General features: G+C 40.3%; 1 protein-coding gene across 1 annotated transcript in view; it reads left to right on the forward strand.

Annotated features, from left to right (window-relative positions):
* The window catches only part of polr3a (polymerase (RNA) III (DNA directed) polypeptide A), a 29,602-nt gene extending 16,316 nt beyond the window's left edge, over window positions 1-13,286 (forward strand). Inside the window, exons 20-31 of the mRNA XM_074618994.1 lie at window positions 468-638; window positions 4,586-4,699; window positions 6,978-7,064; window positions 7,169-7,251; window positions 8,979-9,149; window positions 9,705-9,798; window positions 9,956-10,048; window positions 10,705-10,869; window positions 11,044-11,208; window positions 12,400-12,531; window positions 12,626-12,758; window positions 12,846-13,286. Coding sequence (XP_074475095.1) covers window positions 468-638; window positions 4,586-4,699; window positions 6,978-7,064; window positions 7,169-7,251; window positions 8,979-9,149; window positions 9,705-9,798; window positions 9,956-10,048; window positions 10,705-10,869; window positions 11,044-11,208; window positions 12,400-12,531; window positions 12,626-12,758; window positions 12,846-12,994 — 1,557 coding nt within the window. The 3' untranslated portion in view covers window positions 12,995-13,286. The remainder of the gene's footprint in view (window positions 1-467; window positions 639-4,585; window positions 4,700-6,977; window positions 7,065-7,168; window positions 7,252-8,978; window positions 9,150-9,704; window positions 9,799-9,955; window positions 10,049-10,704; window positions 10,870-11,043; window positions 11,209-12,399; window positions 12,532-12,625; window positions 12,759-12,845) is intronic.
* The last annotated feature ends 713 nt before the right edge of the window (window positions 13,287-13,999 follow it).

Consider the following 13,999-nt stretch of genomic DNA (forward strand, 5'->3'; position numbering starts at 1 on the left):
TAACTTGAACAGCTCTAATGTGAACTAAGTTAAATAAACTAAAGTATGATGTGCAACGTCACTGTTTGACATCCTTAATCACCGCCAGTCGAGCAACGTCCACGCACTTTTTTTTTTATAAAATGTGATTTAATTAAATCCGACATCTGTTTTGTGAAACATGACGAATTTATCAGAAGAACTGAGTGAATTGTGAAAAGTCTGTTTGATAAGTTAATTTACATTTTAAATGATTAACCAGGCAATTAAAGTTTACAGCTGTTTCCTACTGTCGGAGGAAAAAACCTCTGTTGACATTATCGTTAAATTTAACAAAGCCAAGAGTTAATTAAGTTGCAGATGTATTTTCACATATATGCCTGATCCGTCAGTATACGTTCAGGTCAGTTAAGATGCTTTTTTTTTTTCATTTATCTGTCACATATGTCACCATGATATGTTTTGTTGTCCTGCCTGTGCTTGGACAGAGGCGTCTGGTGAAGTCCCTGGAAGATTTGTGCTCACAGTACGACCTGACGGTACGCAGCTCCACCGGCGACATCATCCAGTTTATTTACGGCGGCGATGGTCTGGATCCAGCTGACATGGAGGGGAAGGATGAGCCGCTGGAGTTTAAGAGAGTCTTAGACAACATTCGGGTGAGTGGACAGCTTGTGGATCTGCTGGGTTTGGTATTTTATTTCTTTTTTGCCTGCTGTTTTTTTTTTTTTTTTCCTTCCTCACTCTTAGACACATCCACACAGATGCGTCCCTGCCTCATTACACACCCTCCTACGCATTCACCAACACCTGTGCATACCAATAGAATAGTTAATTTATCTCAGATAACCCCTCTTGTAAGGTGAGTCACATCCCACTCTAATAATTGTCTTTAATTTTTTTGTTTTGTTCAGTCTCATATGTCCGTATCTTATGGGTCGTGTTTACTGTGTTTACGAGAAGAGTCCATATGAACGCCACCCTCATGTGCTATTTACGACCTCGTAAGTGGAAAGCTTCTGAAAGCTCCGAGTTCACGAGTTGTGACGTGTTTGTTGACGTTGTCAGAAATGGCGGAGGCCGTGGAAGTTAATTTTTCGGTGCATAATAAGTGAATATATTGTAATTTTAGTATAATATGTCTGAGGAAAATGTTGATATTTCCAACAGCCTCATCTTTTTCCTCTGTCATTCTGGCTTCTAGACATCGTCAATAACGTTAATATTGCCGTTGCTTAGCAGCGGCGTTCTCACGACTTAACGCCAAACATAGCGCGTACAAGACTTCCCATGTTATAAACAGGAAGTCCCGATTTTCATTTGAAGGCGCCATTAACTTTCATGGACAATGAATGTGCACTACACATTACTTAGCGTTTGGTATGCGACTGTTTAGTCTGTTGTGTGTCAGAAAAAAACAAACTGTAGCGATGGCTTCTTGTGACCAGAAGGTCATCAGATCACTTCCAGGAGGGATTTTGTTTCAGAGGAAAAAAACATATTGCCTTCATTGATGCAGGTGCAGCTCTAGCCTGGATAAATAAAGCTTAAAAAAATCAATCTGCCCAGCTGTTGTTTAGGCTGGAAGACGAGCAGGAAATGATAGGAAAAAAGAAACTGGTCATCCAGTTGCTGGAGCAGAATGAGCTGAATTTATTGCCATTTACTATATCTTTATCTGAATTTTCTACTCTCAAATATTGTCTTAAGTGTTGACTGGGCAAGTTCAAAACGGACACAAAAAAGGACAAAATACAGATGTGTCATCATCCCTGTAAAACATTTATTGAGAAAGCCAAGCTTCTCTGTCTTCATAGCATTGTTTCAGTGAGTGTAGCCTAAGGGAAGTCTTTTAAATGTGTGTAACATGATTATATACCGATGCTCTGGGAGAACAAACAGTGTCAATATCTCCCGCTGCGAGAAGCCTACTGCCAGCCAGAGAGAGGCAGCTCATTAGCAGAAAAGCTCCTCATGTGAAAACACACGGGAGCTGAAATTGGAGCATATTCACATTTTTACCGAAAATATCTTTCAGCATTTCAGCACTCCGGGCAACTAAATGAAATCGCAGGAACTTTAGATTGATTTTCTCTGCGGGAAAGGGGTCCACTTGGCTGAGCAATTTGATTGGTAGTTTAGAAGTTGATTTTCTGGTCAACAGGAGAATCACCTCCAGGTCTTGTCTCATGTTTACTCGATAGACTGTGCATCGTTGACATCATTATCTTTGTTGTTGCCTTTTAAATGTGAAGGGTAATGTTATCGCTTGGAGCAACCTGGCAACGTCAATTGACAATCCACTAAAAGTGCTCGTCTTTCCCCCCTGAGAGGCTCAGATTGTTATTATAAGTGTCTGACAACATCATGGAAAGGACACTGCAGAGAAATTAATTGTTTTTTCTGACCTTTCGCTTGATCCGGTCTGTTTGTCATTGTGTGTCTCACTCTGAGAAAGTCTCGTGTCGCATCTACATTGTCGAAATCATCTAAATATTCAGCCATGATATTGAAAATCTTTAAGATAACACTAAGCTACACTTTTCTGTACTCCCAACACAAAAACTTCAACAAACTCATTGTCCCGTGGCACTCCTTTCTCTTATCTCACTCGCGTCGTCTTCCGGCAACAAGTCACATGACACAATAACAAAGCGAAAGGTAAGAAAGTAGGGGTCCTTTTCCATAATGTTGTCGGACACTTATAATAACAATCTGAGCCAGTCAGTGGTAAAAACAAGCACTTTTAGTGAACGTAAATTGACGGTGCTGGGTTGCCCCAAGCGATTACATTACAGCTCGTTTAGCGGCTGCAGCGCTCTCCCTCAATACTGGACTAACTTTAAAAATTGTTGTCCCCATTATTAGGGATGCACGATTTTGAAAAAAGGTATAATTGCAATTATTTTGACTGATATTGCAATTGCGATTTAATTTTGCAATATTAGAAGGAATGGTAATTTTATTTATTATTCTCATTTTCATTAAAAAAAATAAAAATGATTATGTTGTGATTTTACGGGGATCTGTACCAAACAAATATGTTTTTTCTCAAGTCTGTAGAGTATGATGTAAAGGCCAGGACATCTCTGCAGCAACACAATATTTGATTTAAAATTTCACCTTAAACAACCTCAAACAAATATTGCGCCTCCTGTGATTTGAAAAGTGCAGTTGGCCTTTGTTACGCCCCACCCTTGGGCAGCCCTATTGGGGCGAACAACACTTAAACACTGACCCAAACCAACCACAAAAGACACCTTTAAAACTCTCAAAATCCATAGGATTTATTAACAAAGACATATAAAAAGTCATAAACTGAGAGGCAGCAGAACCAGCAGTCCCCACACCAGAAGCCTCTCTCTTCTGCTGCTGGCACTGGAGCTTTTAAACACCTCCTTCCCTGAGCAAATGCAGCACACCTGGGCACCTCGTTGAGCAGTGCAGCACACCTGGGCAGAGCTACTAGAGAGGGAAAAGAGACAGCAGCACAGAAAACATATACAGCCATAACAGCCATGTTGCAATTTTGATAAAATTTCAATTAATTGTGCAGCCCTACCCATTTTTCACTTAGACACAAAAACATGGGAAAATAATGTTCAGGTTGAAAAATACCGAAGTTATCCTTTAAGGCGTTACGACTTCTATCACTCCCAAATTAACTGAGAAATAATGAAATACTGGGATTGATGGCAGACAACAACAAAAACTAAGTTAGTAATGTTCTCTAATGCTGTTTACGATTTGTTTACATCAGTAATATTTGTGAACAGTGCAGTAAAACCACCTATATGTTCAACTATGATCAGTTATAAAACATAGAAAGCTGTTTTTTTTATTATCAAGACAACCTCTTCAGTTATATTTTTGAATTGAACACAAATTTAAACGTTCATAATTGTAAGAATTTGTCTTTTTATAACTAATGAACAATAGATACTGTAGGCGTTTCTGTATTTTCTTATTACAGTGTTTAGCAGTCTGCCATCAGTATAAAACGCCACTGAGTGTTTACCGCAGTGAGTGAGATAATTGATAGTGTGTTTGCAAGAGAAGATTGATCCCAGAGATGGTGAGCTCTGCAGGAAAACCATCTGCTGCATGTTAATTTGTTATTGGTTATTTCATTTATATGGCACGTGTCATACACAATGGCAATTCAGGGTGTTTTACAAATGACACAAAAGGAATAATAAACGAGTTATCAATCATAGTAAAAGAGCAACTGTTATTATTATGTGTGTTTGTTTCCGTCTGTCCTCCATCTGTCTAACCTTTTATCGGTTTATAGTAAGGCAGTTACCATCTATCAAGAGGTTTGATGACATGATATATGGTACAAGGAAATGTAGTGATTTATATGTTTAAAAGCGCTAGCCAGTACATGGAGCTCTCCGAATGCATATAATGAGATGAAGGTTTCTGTTCCAGTCGATAGGTGATTTTCCTTTGGTGTTGAGGTCGGAGTAGTTTCTGATGCAATGAGAATAAGCTATCGGGAGCTGTTAACCCTGCAGTGAGGGAGCTATCAGAAGCTGTTTGAGTGCTTCTGCTGTGTTTGATCCCGATGACCTCCGTTTGATGCTCTCTGTTCCCCCCCCAGGCGATCTACGCGTGTCCAGACGAGCCTGCGCTCAGTCAAAACGAGGTGGTCCTCACTGCTGATGTCATCATGAAGAGAACTGACTTCTTGTGCTGCAAAGACGACTTCTTGGAGGTAACCTCATCGCAGCACAGTGCTGTCTATCAAGTTATATTTTTTCTTTAATATATTTGTTTTTTTTTAGTAAGAAAAGGCACTTTGTTAGGGATGCTCTAAACTTCTGAATTTTGTTCCCTTTTATTTTCATTGTGGAAATGCAGGTAGTTGTAGAGACAGTGTGCCTAAATGGTTCACCTGTTCACAGCGTGTAGCGTAGCTGATCAGTAGAAAAGCAATTACACAAAACTGGAAAGCACTCCTAAGAGCTCAACACTGACTTATTTACTCTCTCCATAACTCATGCAATTACCTCAGTCAAGGTTGAACAGTCTCTTAAGTGTTTTATTCAGTAATCATTCCAAGTGAGTTCACTAGTTCAATAGAAAATGCATTGAATGTTCAAGAAAGGCCTTCTGTACCTAAACAGAATTTCTGGATCTCCACCAAAAATTCTTTCTCAAGTCTTTCTTTCGCCCCCTGCCTAATGTTACCTGGTATCTCTCTGAAGGTTATTGAGAGGTCCCACTTAAAGGGACTGTTTGTAACTTTTTAAGCCTATAAATGTAGCGGGTCGCCACACATGCGCGTTCGCATATGCGCGCTCGCGTGTGGCCGGAGCCTCGTCTCCGCTGCCTGCTTACCTTCACTCAGACAGAGCGCGCGTTCACGTCTAGTAGAGGTGGGGCGAGTACGCGCTCACTCCACACTGCAGAAGAGTTAGTTGAGCTCTGAGAATATCTAGTGAATGTACAGGGGACGTTTGTGCAGAAATAAATGCTGCAGCTCCTCCAGACCAACAGAGGTTTTCCGTGTCTTGTGAACTGACGGGGCTCCTCCACGTGTTACGTTGTCGTCTCGTTACCGACCGGGCGCCGGTGTCTCCCTGCGGCTGCCGGCTGCGGTCAGGAGGCGATAACGTAACTCGTTGAGTAGTCCCGCTGCCTGAGCCTGCGCTGAGGCAGGAAAAGCCAACACTAGGATCAGCAGTGATTCATTGAGAGACCTTTGTCTGGTCAGCTAACATTACTGCCAGGCAGGTGAAATATAGAGTGATATTGTGCTTTTAGCTGACGTGTGTCGCCTCACTGTTTTGAGCGATGCTCGTCCATGTCTATTTAGAGCGAGCAAGCGCGAGCTCGGCGCTGACTTTCGTTGATTTCAAGGCCACAGGTGTCGCTGTTAACAAGCATTTCTGAAAGTTACAAATAGTCCCTTTAAGCATTTCTTCTTGATAAAAGTTTATTAACCATGCCATACAGAGGTCATCCATCCTGCTGCAGGAAACGCAACTATCATTTCAGCAAATATCACAGATGGATACACAAAAAATGTACATGAAAAATCCAAGTTGTGGCAAAACACCCACATTGTCCACCTGTATTTCAGTTTAAATCTTACATTTTTATGTACAAGGGTAGGAAACTATGAAAACTTGTGTTAAAGTTTTGAAGTTAGGTGTATCTTAATAGTGCTGTGACTGTCAACTCTATATGTGCTATTCAAGTTCGTGTGTGTACTTTTGTAGTTTATTTGTAAAACATCTTTTTTTAATTTTCTGGACTGATGGTGCATTAACATTCTGGTTAATGGTGCAGAGAGAAAATCATTACACCTCCTAAGGTCGCGTCGCAACGCTGCCACATACACAAGTACACAAGAAAACATGATTTAAAGGGTATCCTTTGGCTCTTGACATTATGCTATAATGAGAAATAGCATGACAATGTCATATGAAAGCTAATTAGCCTTCCTTTAGAAAAAAAAGACCGTTATCTCGGATGTAGTTATTAGAGTAAACAATGTAATTATACGACGAGAGTTACGTGCAGTTAATTGGTGTGTCCGCAGTAATTCATGTGAACCTTTCCCCCCCTTTGTGAAGGAGTTAACTGACACAGGCTCAGAGAAGTACCTGGAGGTATAGTGACCGAGCATGCTGAATGGTGGTTTTAACTGAATCGAGAATGGTGTGTCAGCGAGAGCTGGAGCAGATTGAAAATGTACTTAATAACCCCATTGCGTTGCTATTTTAAAAGCCCTTGTCATTGTGCTTAGATCCATGCTTTGACATCTGACTGCTCTCTTTAAAGCACTGCTGATGGGTTTTTAAAGAGATTGCTCAATGTGATTTCCTGGGAGTTTTGCATTCGTCACGCCTATTACTGTAATATCTAACAACTGCATGACAGTGTGTCAAACAGCATACAGTTTGGTCACACTTCGATATTTGTTCTGAAAGATATTAATGAGCCTTTTGACTTTAAATTGTTGAATTTACTTCCCTCAACTGTAGGAGATAAAGAAATTTGTTAAGAGCATCTCGGAAAGGATCAAGAAGACCAGGGACAAGTACGGCATCAACGACAATGGCACCAGCGAGGTAGGCACCACACGCCGTGGATTAATGTGCTGGACGCAGCGATATCCTTAAACTCAGCTATATCTGAAACTTAATTGCTCGTCTCTCTACTTTTGTATTTGCAGCCAAAAGTTCTCTATCAGCTGGACCGCATAACCCCCACACAGCTGGAGAAGTTCCTCGAAACCTGCAGAGACAAGTACATGAGGTACAAGACTCATTTTATTCTAAGGCTCATCGTCTCCGCCAGGCGTAAACATGGGAGGGGCTCAACGGGGCAGTGTGTCGTGTGTGTGTGCATAGCAAGTGTGTGGTTGAGTGCGAAAGAGAGAGACGGTGGCTGCGCTCAAAGCAGGCAGGTGTTGGCGATCGGAGCAGGGGGGAAAGGTTAGCAGTGAAGTTGTCTAGTGGGAGTGAATGTACAGTGTAGGTTACAGTTTGCCCATGAATAAACACTGCAAAAAATACTCCTCATTACCCAAGAAGCTCCCGTGTCTTGCTTCCCAGCTGTTGGGCAAAAGTTAAGGGAGAGTCTGTTAAATGTAAAACTGAAAAAAAATACGATATAGGTGGTTAGAAAAATTCCCTTTTAAGACCAACTCCACACAATGCTTTATGCCATTATAACCTGTCTCGGGACAGAGCCAGAGAGCAGCACACTCTGCTCTGCCTAGGTTGCAAGATGTAGATAAATATTTATTCACTGACTTTATATATTGGGCATCAATCTCGCGGTTACGTGCGTTTTGTTAAAAAAAAAAAAATAGACTTGAAGTGTAGATAAATTGTTCAAGTCGCAGTTGCGCCCGTGAGATGCCAGCCTGCACTGACAGCTGCACAGATTAAAATGAGAGTGTATAAGTAAAGTGAGATGTGCGGCTGAAAAACACATCTTTGCGGTCTAGACGGGGGATTAGACAACTGTTGTCTGTATTCATTCAATCAAATGTGACAGCATTAGTCGTTGCAGACACACCTGGCAGAGATCTGCACTGTACTAAATGTACTTTTTTAGTTGTTTTTGTTTGATAACCCGTCTCAGCAAAACAGTTTTTTGTTTTTTTTAAAAATGAACTGATTGATTTTATGTCCCCAGGCAACCAGAAGTTGTGTTTTTCGGCACTGCAGATAACAGTCAACAACAATCTCTTGCAATATATCAGAATCAGAAATACTTTATTGATCCTCAGGGGGAAATTGGGGTGTTACAGTTGCTCTTGTATGAACATAAAGAAATGTAAGAAAATAGAAATAAAAGTATAAATAAAATAATAAAAGTATGTAACATGTAAATTATGTACATAGTGCTACAATATAAACACAATATATGTAAAGAAATATAAGTAATAAAATTAAAAATAGGAAAATGAGAATATAATCAATATGAAATATGTACACATATTTGCATTAAAACGTGCAATATATAACAACCACAGTGCAAATACGTAAATACAAAATGCACTTAATTAAATACAAAATGCTGAGAAGTAGGTAGCTCAAAATGTGCCTCTGGTAATAGAAAATTAAGAGCAAAACTGGGGAGAAAACATAATTGCAGAAGTCCCTCCAAGTAAGGAGAAACAAAGCTAAGTGTGTAGGGTTATGCTGGAAAAAAAACTAGTTTGTTTGACATGTTGTCAGACCCAATTTTTTTTTTTACATTAAAATAAGAAAAAAATCAAATGGAAATAATGAACCTGCATTATATGCTTTGGTTTTGCTTTTTGCAGATTCTGCTGTAGGAGTAGTAGTTCATTTTTGATCTAGTGATTGGCTTATTTTATTCCCCCATGCACGCTCATCTATACGGTCATCTGAGGGCTGTCGAGATGATGATATCAATGTTTGTATAATAACTGCAAAGTTTCCCTCAATTGACAGTTTAATGAAAATGGAGTCAGCTGAGAGACTCTCATCATGTGTTTCCTCACACAGAGCTCAGATGGAGCCCGGCTCAGCGGTAGGGGCCCTGTGTGCCCAGAGCATCGGAGAGCCTGGTACTCAGATGACCCTGAAAACCTTCCACTTTGCTGGTGTCGCATCCATGAACATCACACTGGGGGTGCCTCGCATCAAAGAGATCATCAATGCCTCCAAGAACATCAGGTATGATATTTAATCACTTGGATGCCGATTCAATATGTATAGCGATTTTTAAGTACTGCGATTCGATATTACGATTTTTGTTAACTTTTTAACACTAGACCATGGGAAAAAGTTAATCATACACTTCTAGGGACTTTTACTTTGGAAAATATCTAAATTGACGTTGTAAAAATGTTTAATTTTCAGCATGTATGTAGTCTGGCATTAAAAAATTGTTTTCAAAATCGTAAAAAAAACATGTTACATAGGTGAATCGATTTCTTTTATAATACAGAGATGTTTCTTTATGTTCCCGATGTCATATGAGCAGAGGAGAAAAAAGAAAAATGGATGCAATTGTCATGTCTGGCATTTGCTGCCGCCTTTTTGGCCTAATCCACTTTTAATGAAGCGTAATGTTGATCACTTGCCTGAGTCCATGGTTTAGACTGAATTAAGCCATTTAGCAGAATAAGCTCTGCTGAGTCACATAAATTGTCTCTTTGTGTCACAGTAATGAATACATCCCTAATTTGTTTTGAATAATCCTTTCAAAATCCTCTACTCACCACTCAGCACGCCAATAATCACTGCTCATTTGGATGTGGAAGACGACGCCGACTTCGCCAGACTGGTGAAGGGAAGAATCGAGAAAACTCTTCTGGGAGAGGTACACCAACCTGCAGCATATTATATATATATATATATATGCACATAGACTGAAGGAACTGACTGAATGACACCAGTAGTTCTAAAAGCGTCAATGTATGGGACATGAACAAGTGCTGTGCTGTAATTAAGCCACGGTCTCTTGCTGTGCTCCACAGATATCTGAGTACATTGAGGAGGTTTTCCTGCCAGACGACTGTTTCATCCTGGTGAAATTGTCACTGGAGAGAATAAGGCTGCTGCGACTGGAGGTACCACAGTTTTCTTATTTTTACTGACACTTAATTTCACACCTTACATTGATAAAAGATGAATTCTAGTTTGTGTCATTGTTATAACATGGAGACATCAATACAACTCCCAGACTTCTTTCTTTCTTTATTAGGATCTCCATTAGCACTACCATAAGCATTGGCTATTCTTCATGGAGTCCACACACATACAGGCAAACACATTTATACACACTATAACTTTTGACATTTTGAGATTTCTGCAAGAACTATCCTAGAGGTCATTCAATACTTTGACACAAAAACGGTCCGCCAGAGTCTGACATCAGATCTGCGCCCGTAGCAACGGTCTGTTATAAAGAAATAACAGACCGCAGAACGCCGTCATTAAACAATCAGAATCGAGTATTTGTTAAATATGGTTGCCATGGTTACAAAAGATGAAGAATAAGCACCCATGAATCCCATCATTGATTTTTGGAGATAAAACAAACCGCCATCGATGAAGCACTGAAGTCGTTCTTCCTCAACAGGTTGCACTCAATTTCTTTAACAACAGCGGCTACAGCCGAGTGCTCTCTCTCACAGTTCATTGACTGTGCTACATTATAGATTAGTGCTTTTGTGTTCAGAATAACTATGGTAGCTTTGCCTCTGATTTTGTTTTCGTCTTTCAGGTAAATGCAGAAACGGTGCGTTACTCCATCTGCATGTCTAAACTACGAGTGAAACCAGGAGACATCGCTGTGCACGGCGAGGCGGTGGTGTGTGTGTCTCCACGAGAGAACAACAAAAGCTCCATGTACTACGTGCTGCAGTCATTAAAAGAGGACCTTCCTAAGGTGATTGCAGCGGTTGTTTGTGAATTGAAAATTGGAGTAATTATCGTCTTGAATAGTGTTTGTTTATGAATGTTGATTCAAGTGGTGCTCCTGAATTTGTGCCCTGAGTTAAAGAAGTAAACCTGGGCCCTGTGTTTTCTTTTTTTAAACTGTTCTAATTTCTCGCTTGGAAAGGTGGTGGTTCAAGGAATACCTGAAGTTTCCAGAGCTGTCATTCACATCGACGAACAGAGCAGCAAGAACATGTACAAGCTCCTGGTGGAGGGGGACAACCTGAGAGCTGTCATGGCAACGCACGGAGTGAATGGAAGCAGGACCACTTCAAACAACACGTATGAGGTATCTGTAAAGCAGCGGTGATCAAGCTTTTTCTGTCATTTCCCCCCTCTGGAAGAAATACTCCAAAGGGGGGGAAATGACAAAATAGTAATTCAAAATAATCATCCCTAGTTCTGCATCTGCCCTACATCTGTCACATGAATTCTGAGACTGAATCTGATACCCATGACAGATTGCATTCTGCAAGCTGACCTGCTCATGACACTTAAACCAATGCATTCAATGAATGTAGGTCAAGACAATTTGAGTGAGATTCAGTTCAAGCAGTAGCTTACTTTTTATTGTGTTACACCACATGTACACACGCAGACCGCTGCTATGGACGCTGTTCTGATCTCGGACTCTGGAGGACCATTTCTGTGTAATAAGCGGGATAATGTACAGCAACCGGGTCATTGTTCTTCAGGGCGATGCAAGACCCCTCCGCGATCGGGGTTTATTACACAACAATGAATAGCTCGCTGCACATTATCCCTTACATGTTGCAGGCTGCAGTTGGTTGTGATATTCAATTGTATCTAATGTATTGCATTAGTTTTAGCTAGTTGTACGTGATAAAGTCCACAATGTTTGGAAAAAAAATCTGTTTACTTGTCAACCAACCAACCAGATTGTTTTCTGAAAGTTCACATGCAAACATCAACAAGAGAAAAACCTTAACTTCCTCTGCCTCCTCTTTTGGGTTTTAAACACCAAAATTGTGCCTCGCTCATTGACACTCTGTTTCTGTGTCAGATGTCCGAAGGAATATAAACCAAACTGTAGCCTGTAAACCAAAGATAAGTTTTTCCCCTGGGGCTGCTTCACTCTGCCCACTCTCAAATAAAAATATTATTTCATGCACATGCTGTCGTCTGACAACAGAGAGATTTGTGCATGACACGCGCCTTGTGTCAGTGGCTATACTGATAAAATAAATAAACAACCTCAGAGAGACTTGGGAGGCAGGAGAAAGTTATTTCTGCAGCTGCTCATTATTGCAAAGTGAAAGACTCGCATTTTAAAATACGTCCGCTCCCGAGTGTTAAAGAAAGATCTGGATTTTTATGGGCAGATGAGTAAATGCATTTTAAAATGTATCCACATCTTTACAAGTCAATAGTTTATTCTACAAGATGTATCTATTGACTGCAGGGACTCGTAATCAGTCCAGATTCATTTTTTTAAAAGCTTTTCTCTGTATTTTTCAAGGTTGAGAAGACTTTGGGTATTGAGGCAGCGAGATCCACCATCATCAATGAGATTCAGTACACCATGGTGAACCATGGAATGAGCATCGACCGGCGCCACGTCATGCTTCTCGCAGATCTCATGTCCTACAAGGTATGGACCGGTCGAAATCTTGATATTTCTTCGTAGCGTTTGTGTAGTTAGAGGTAATTTCACCCGTGTGCATACTTCTCTTCTGTCCATAAAGGGGGAGATACTGGGAATCACCAGGTTCGGTTTAGCCAAAATGAAGGAGAGTGTCCTCATGCTGGCCTCCTTCGAGAAAACAGCTGATCATCTCTTCGACGCCGCTTACTTTGGACAAAAGGACTCCGTCTGTGGTAAGCTGATGCTTCGTCTCTGTAGTGAAATTGAACTTCCCTCTTTGTCTTAATTGGGTCTTAATGTTTCCTGTGTTTGTGTTTCAGGTGTGTCTGAGTGCATCATTATGGGGATTCCCATGAATATTGGAACAGGACTGTTTAAACTCCTTCACAAGGCTGACAAGGATCCCTCTCCAGTCAAAAGGCCTCTCCTCTTTGACAGTGCAGAGTTCCATATACCTCTGATCACATAGCAGCGGGGGAAAGAAGCAGCAGAGGCGTTATGAAGTTAGTCGTTTTTCCCGTTCTTCCCGTTCTTCCTCCTCCTTCAGCCTGCTGTCTACAGACATCTTTAGATTGTCTTCAGTAAATACAGAAGTGCCTGCCAAAGTGTCGGATGATTTCCATTTCATTTTTACACAGCAAGTCTGTTAGTATGTAAGAGGGAGTGGAATTGCTTATTATTTCTGTTCAAATCAGGTCAACTGTGTGGAGACAATTCATATAATAATGTATATATTGTAATAAAATAAATGACCCAGGAAATCATGGGGAAGTGTTTTTTTTGTGCACATACAGTGAGTAGCACACCCTAATGGACAATCAATTTGCTAAAGGCAGTAACAGCTCATTTAGGATCCCAGTGGCCTGAGAGCAGAAGCTCTTCCTGAGCCTCTCAGTGCTGGACTGGTGTATCTGGTACCTTCCTGACCTCAACAGGGAGAAAAGGGTTATCCAGGTTGTTGCGATCCTTAATGATTCTCCTTGCCTTATTTTTGCAGCGCCTGTTGTAAATATCCTTTAGGCAGAGTAGCAGAGAACATTTTTTAACATACTATGCTATGACTTTTTTCATCTAACTATATGACTTTTATTACTTTTTTCGAGATACTATACTACGACTTATTTATGACTTTCTTCTACATACTATACTAGGACTTTTATGGACTCACTTTTTTTCGACTTACTATGACTTTTAGAACTTTTTTCGATGTACTACAGGATAGCTTTAATGATTTTTCAACACACTATACTATGACTTTTTAAAGAGTTTTCGACATCCCAGTCTGAATTTTTCATGACATTTTTCGACACACTACTATGACGTTATTACTTTTTTCGACATACAACACTGAGTTTATTACTTATTTTGACGTACAACACTAGCTTTTTTTCATAACGTTTTGCTACATACTACACTGACTTTTTATGACATTCTTCAATGTACTAGGGATGACTTATTTTTGCAACATATACTG

This window comes from Sebastes fasciatus, chromosome 20 (genome assembly GCF_043250625.1).
Source record: "Sebastes fasciatus isolate fSebFas1 chromosome 20, fSebFas1.pri, whole genome shotgun sequence".
Classification (NCBI taxonomy): domain Eukaryota; kingdom Metazoa; phylum Chordata; class Actinopteri; order Perciformes; family Sebastidae; genus Sebastes; species Sebastes fasciatus.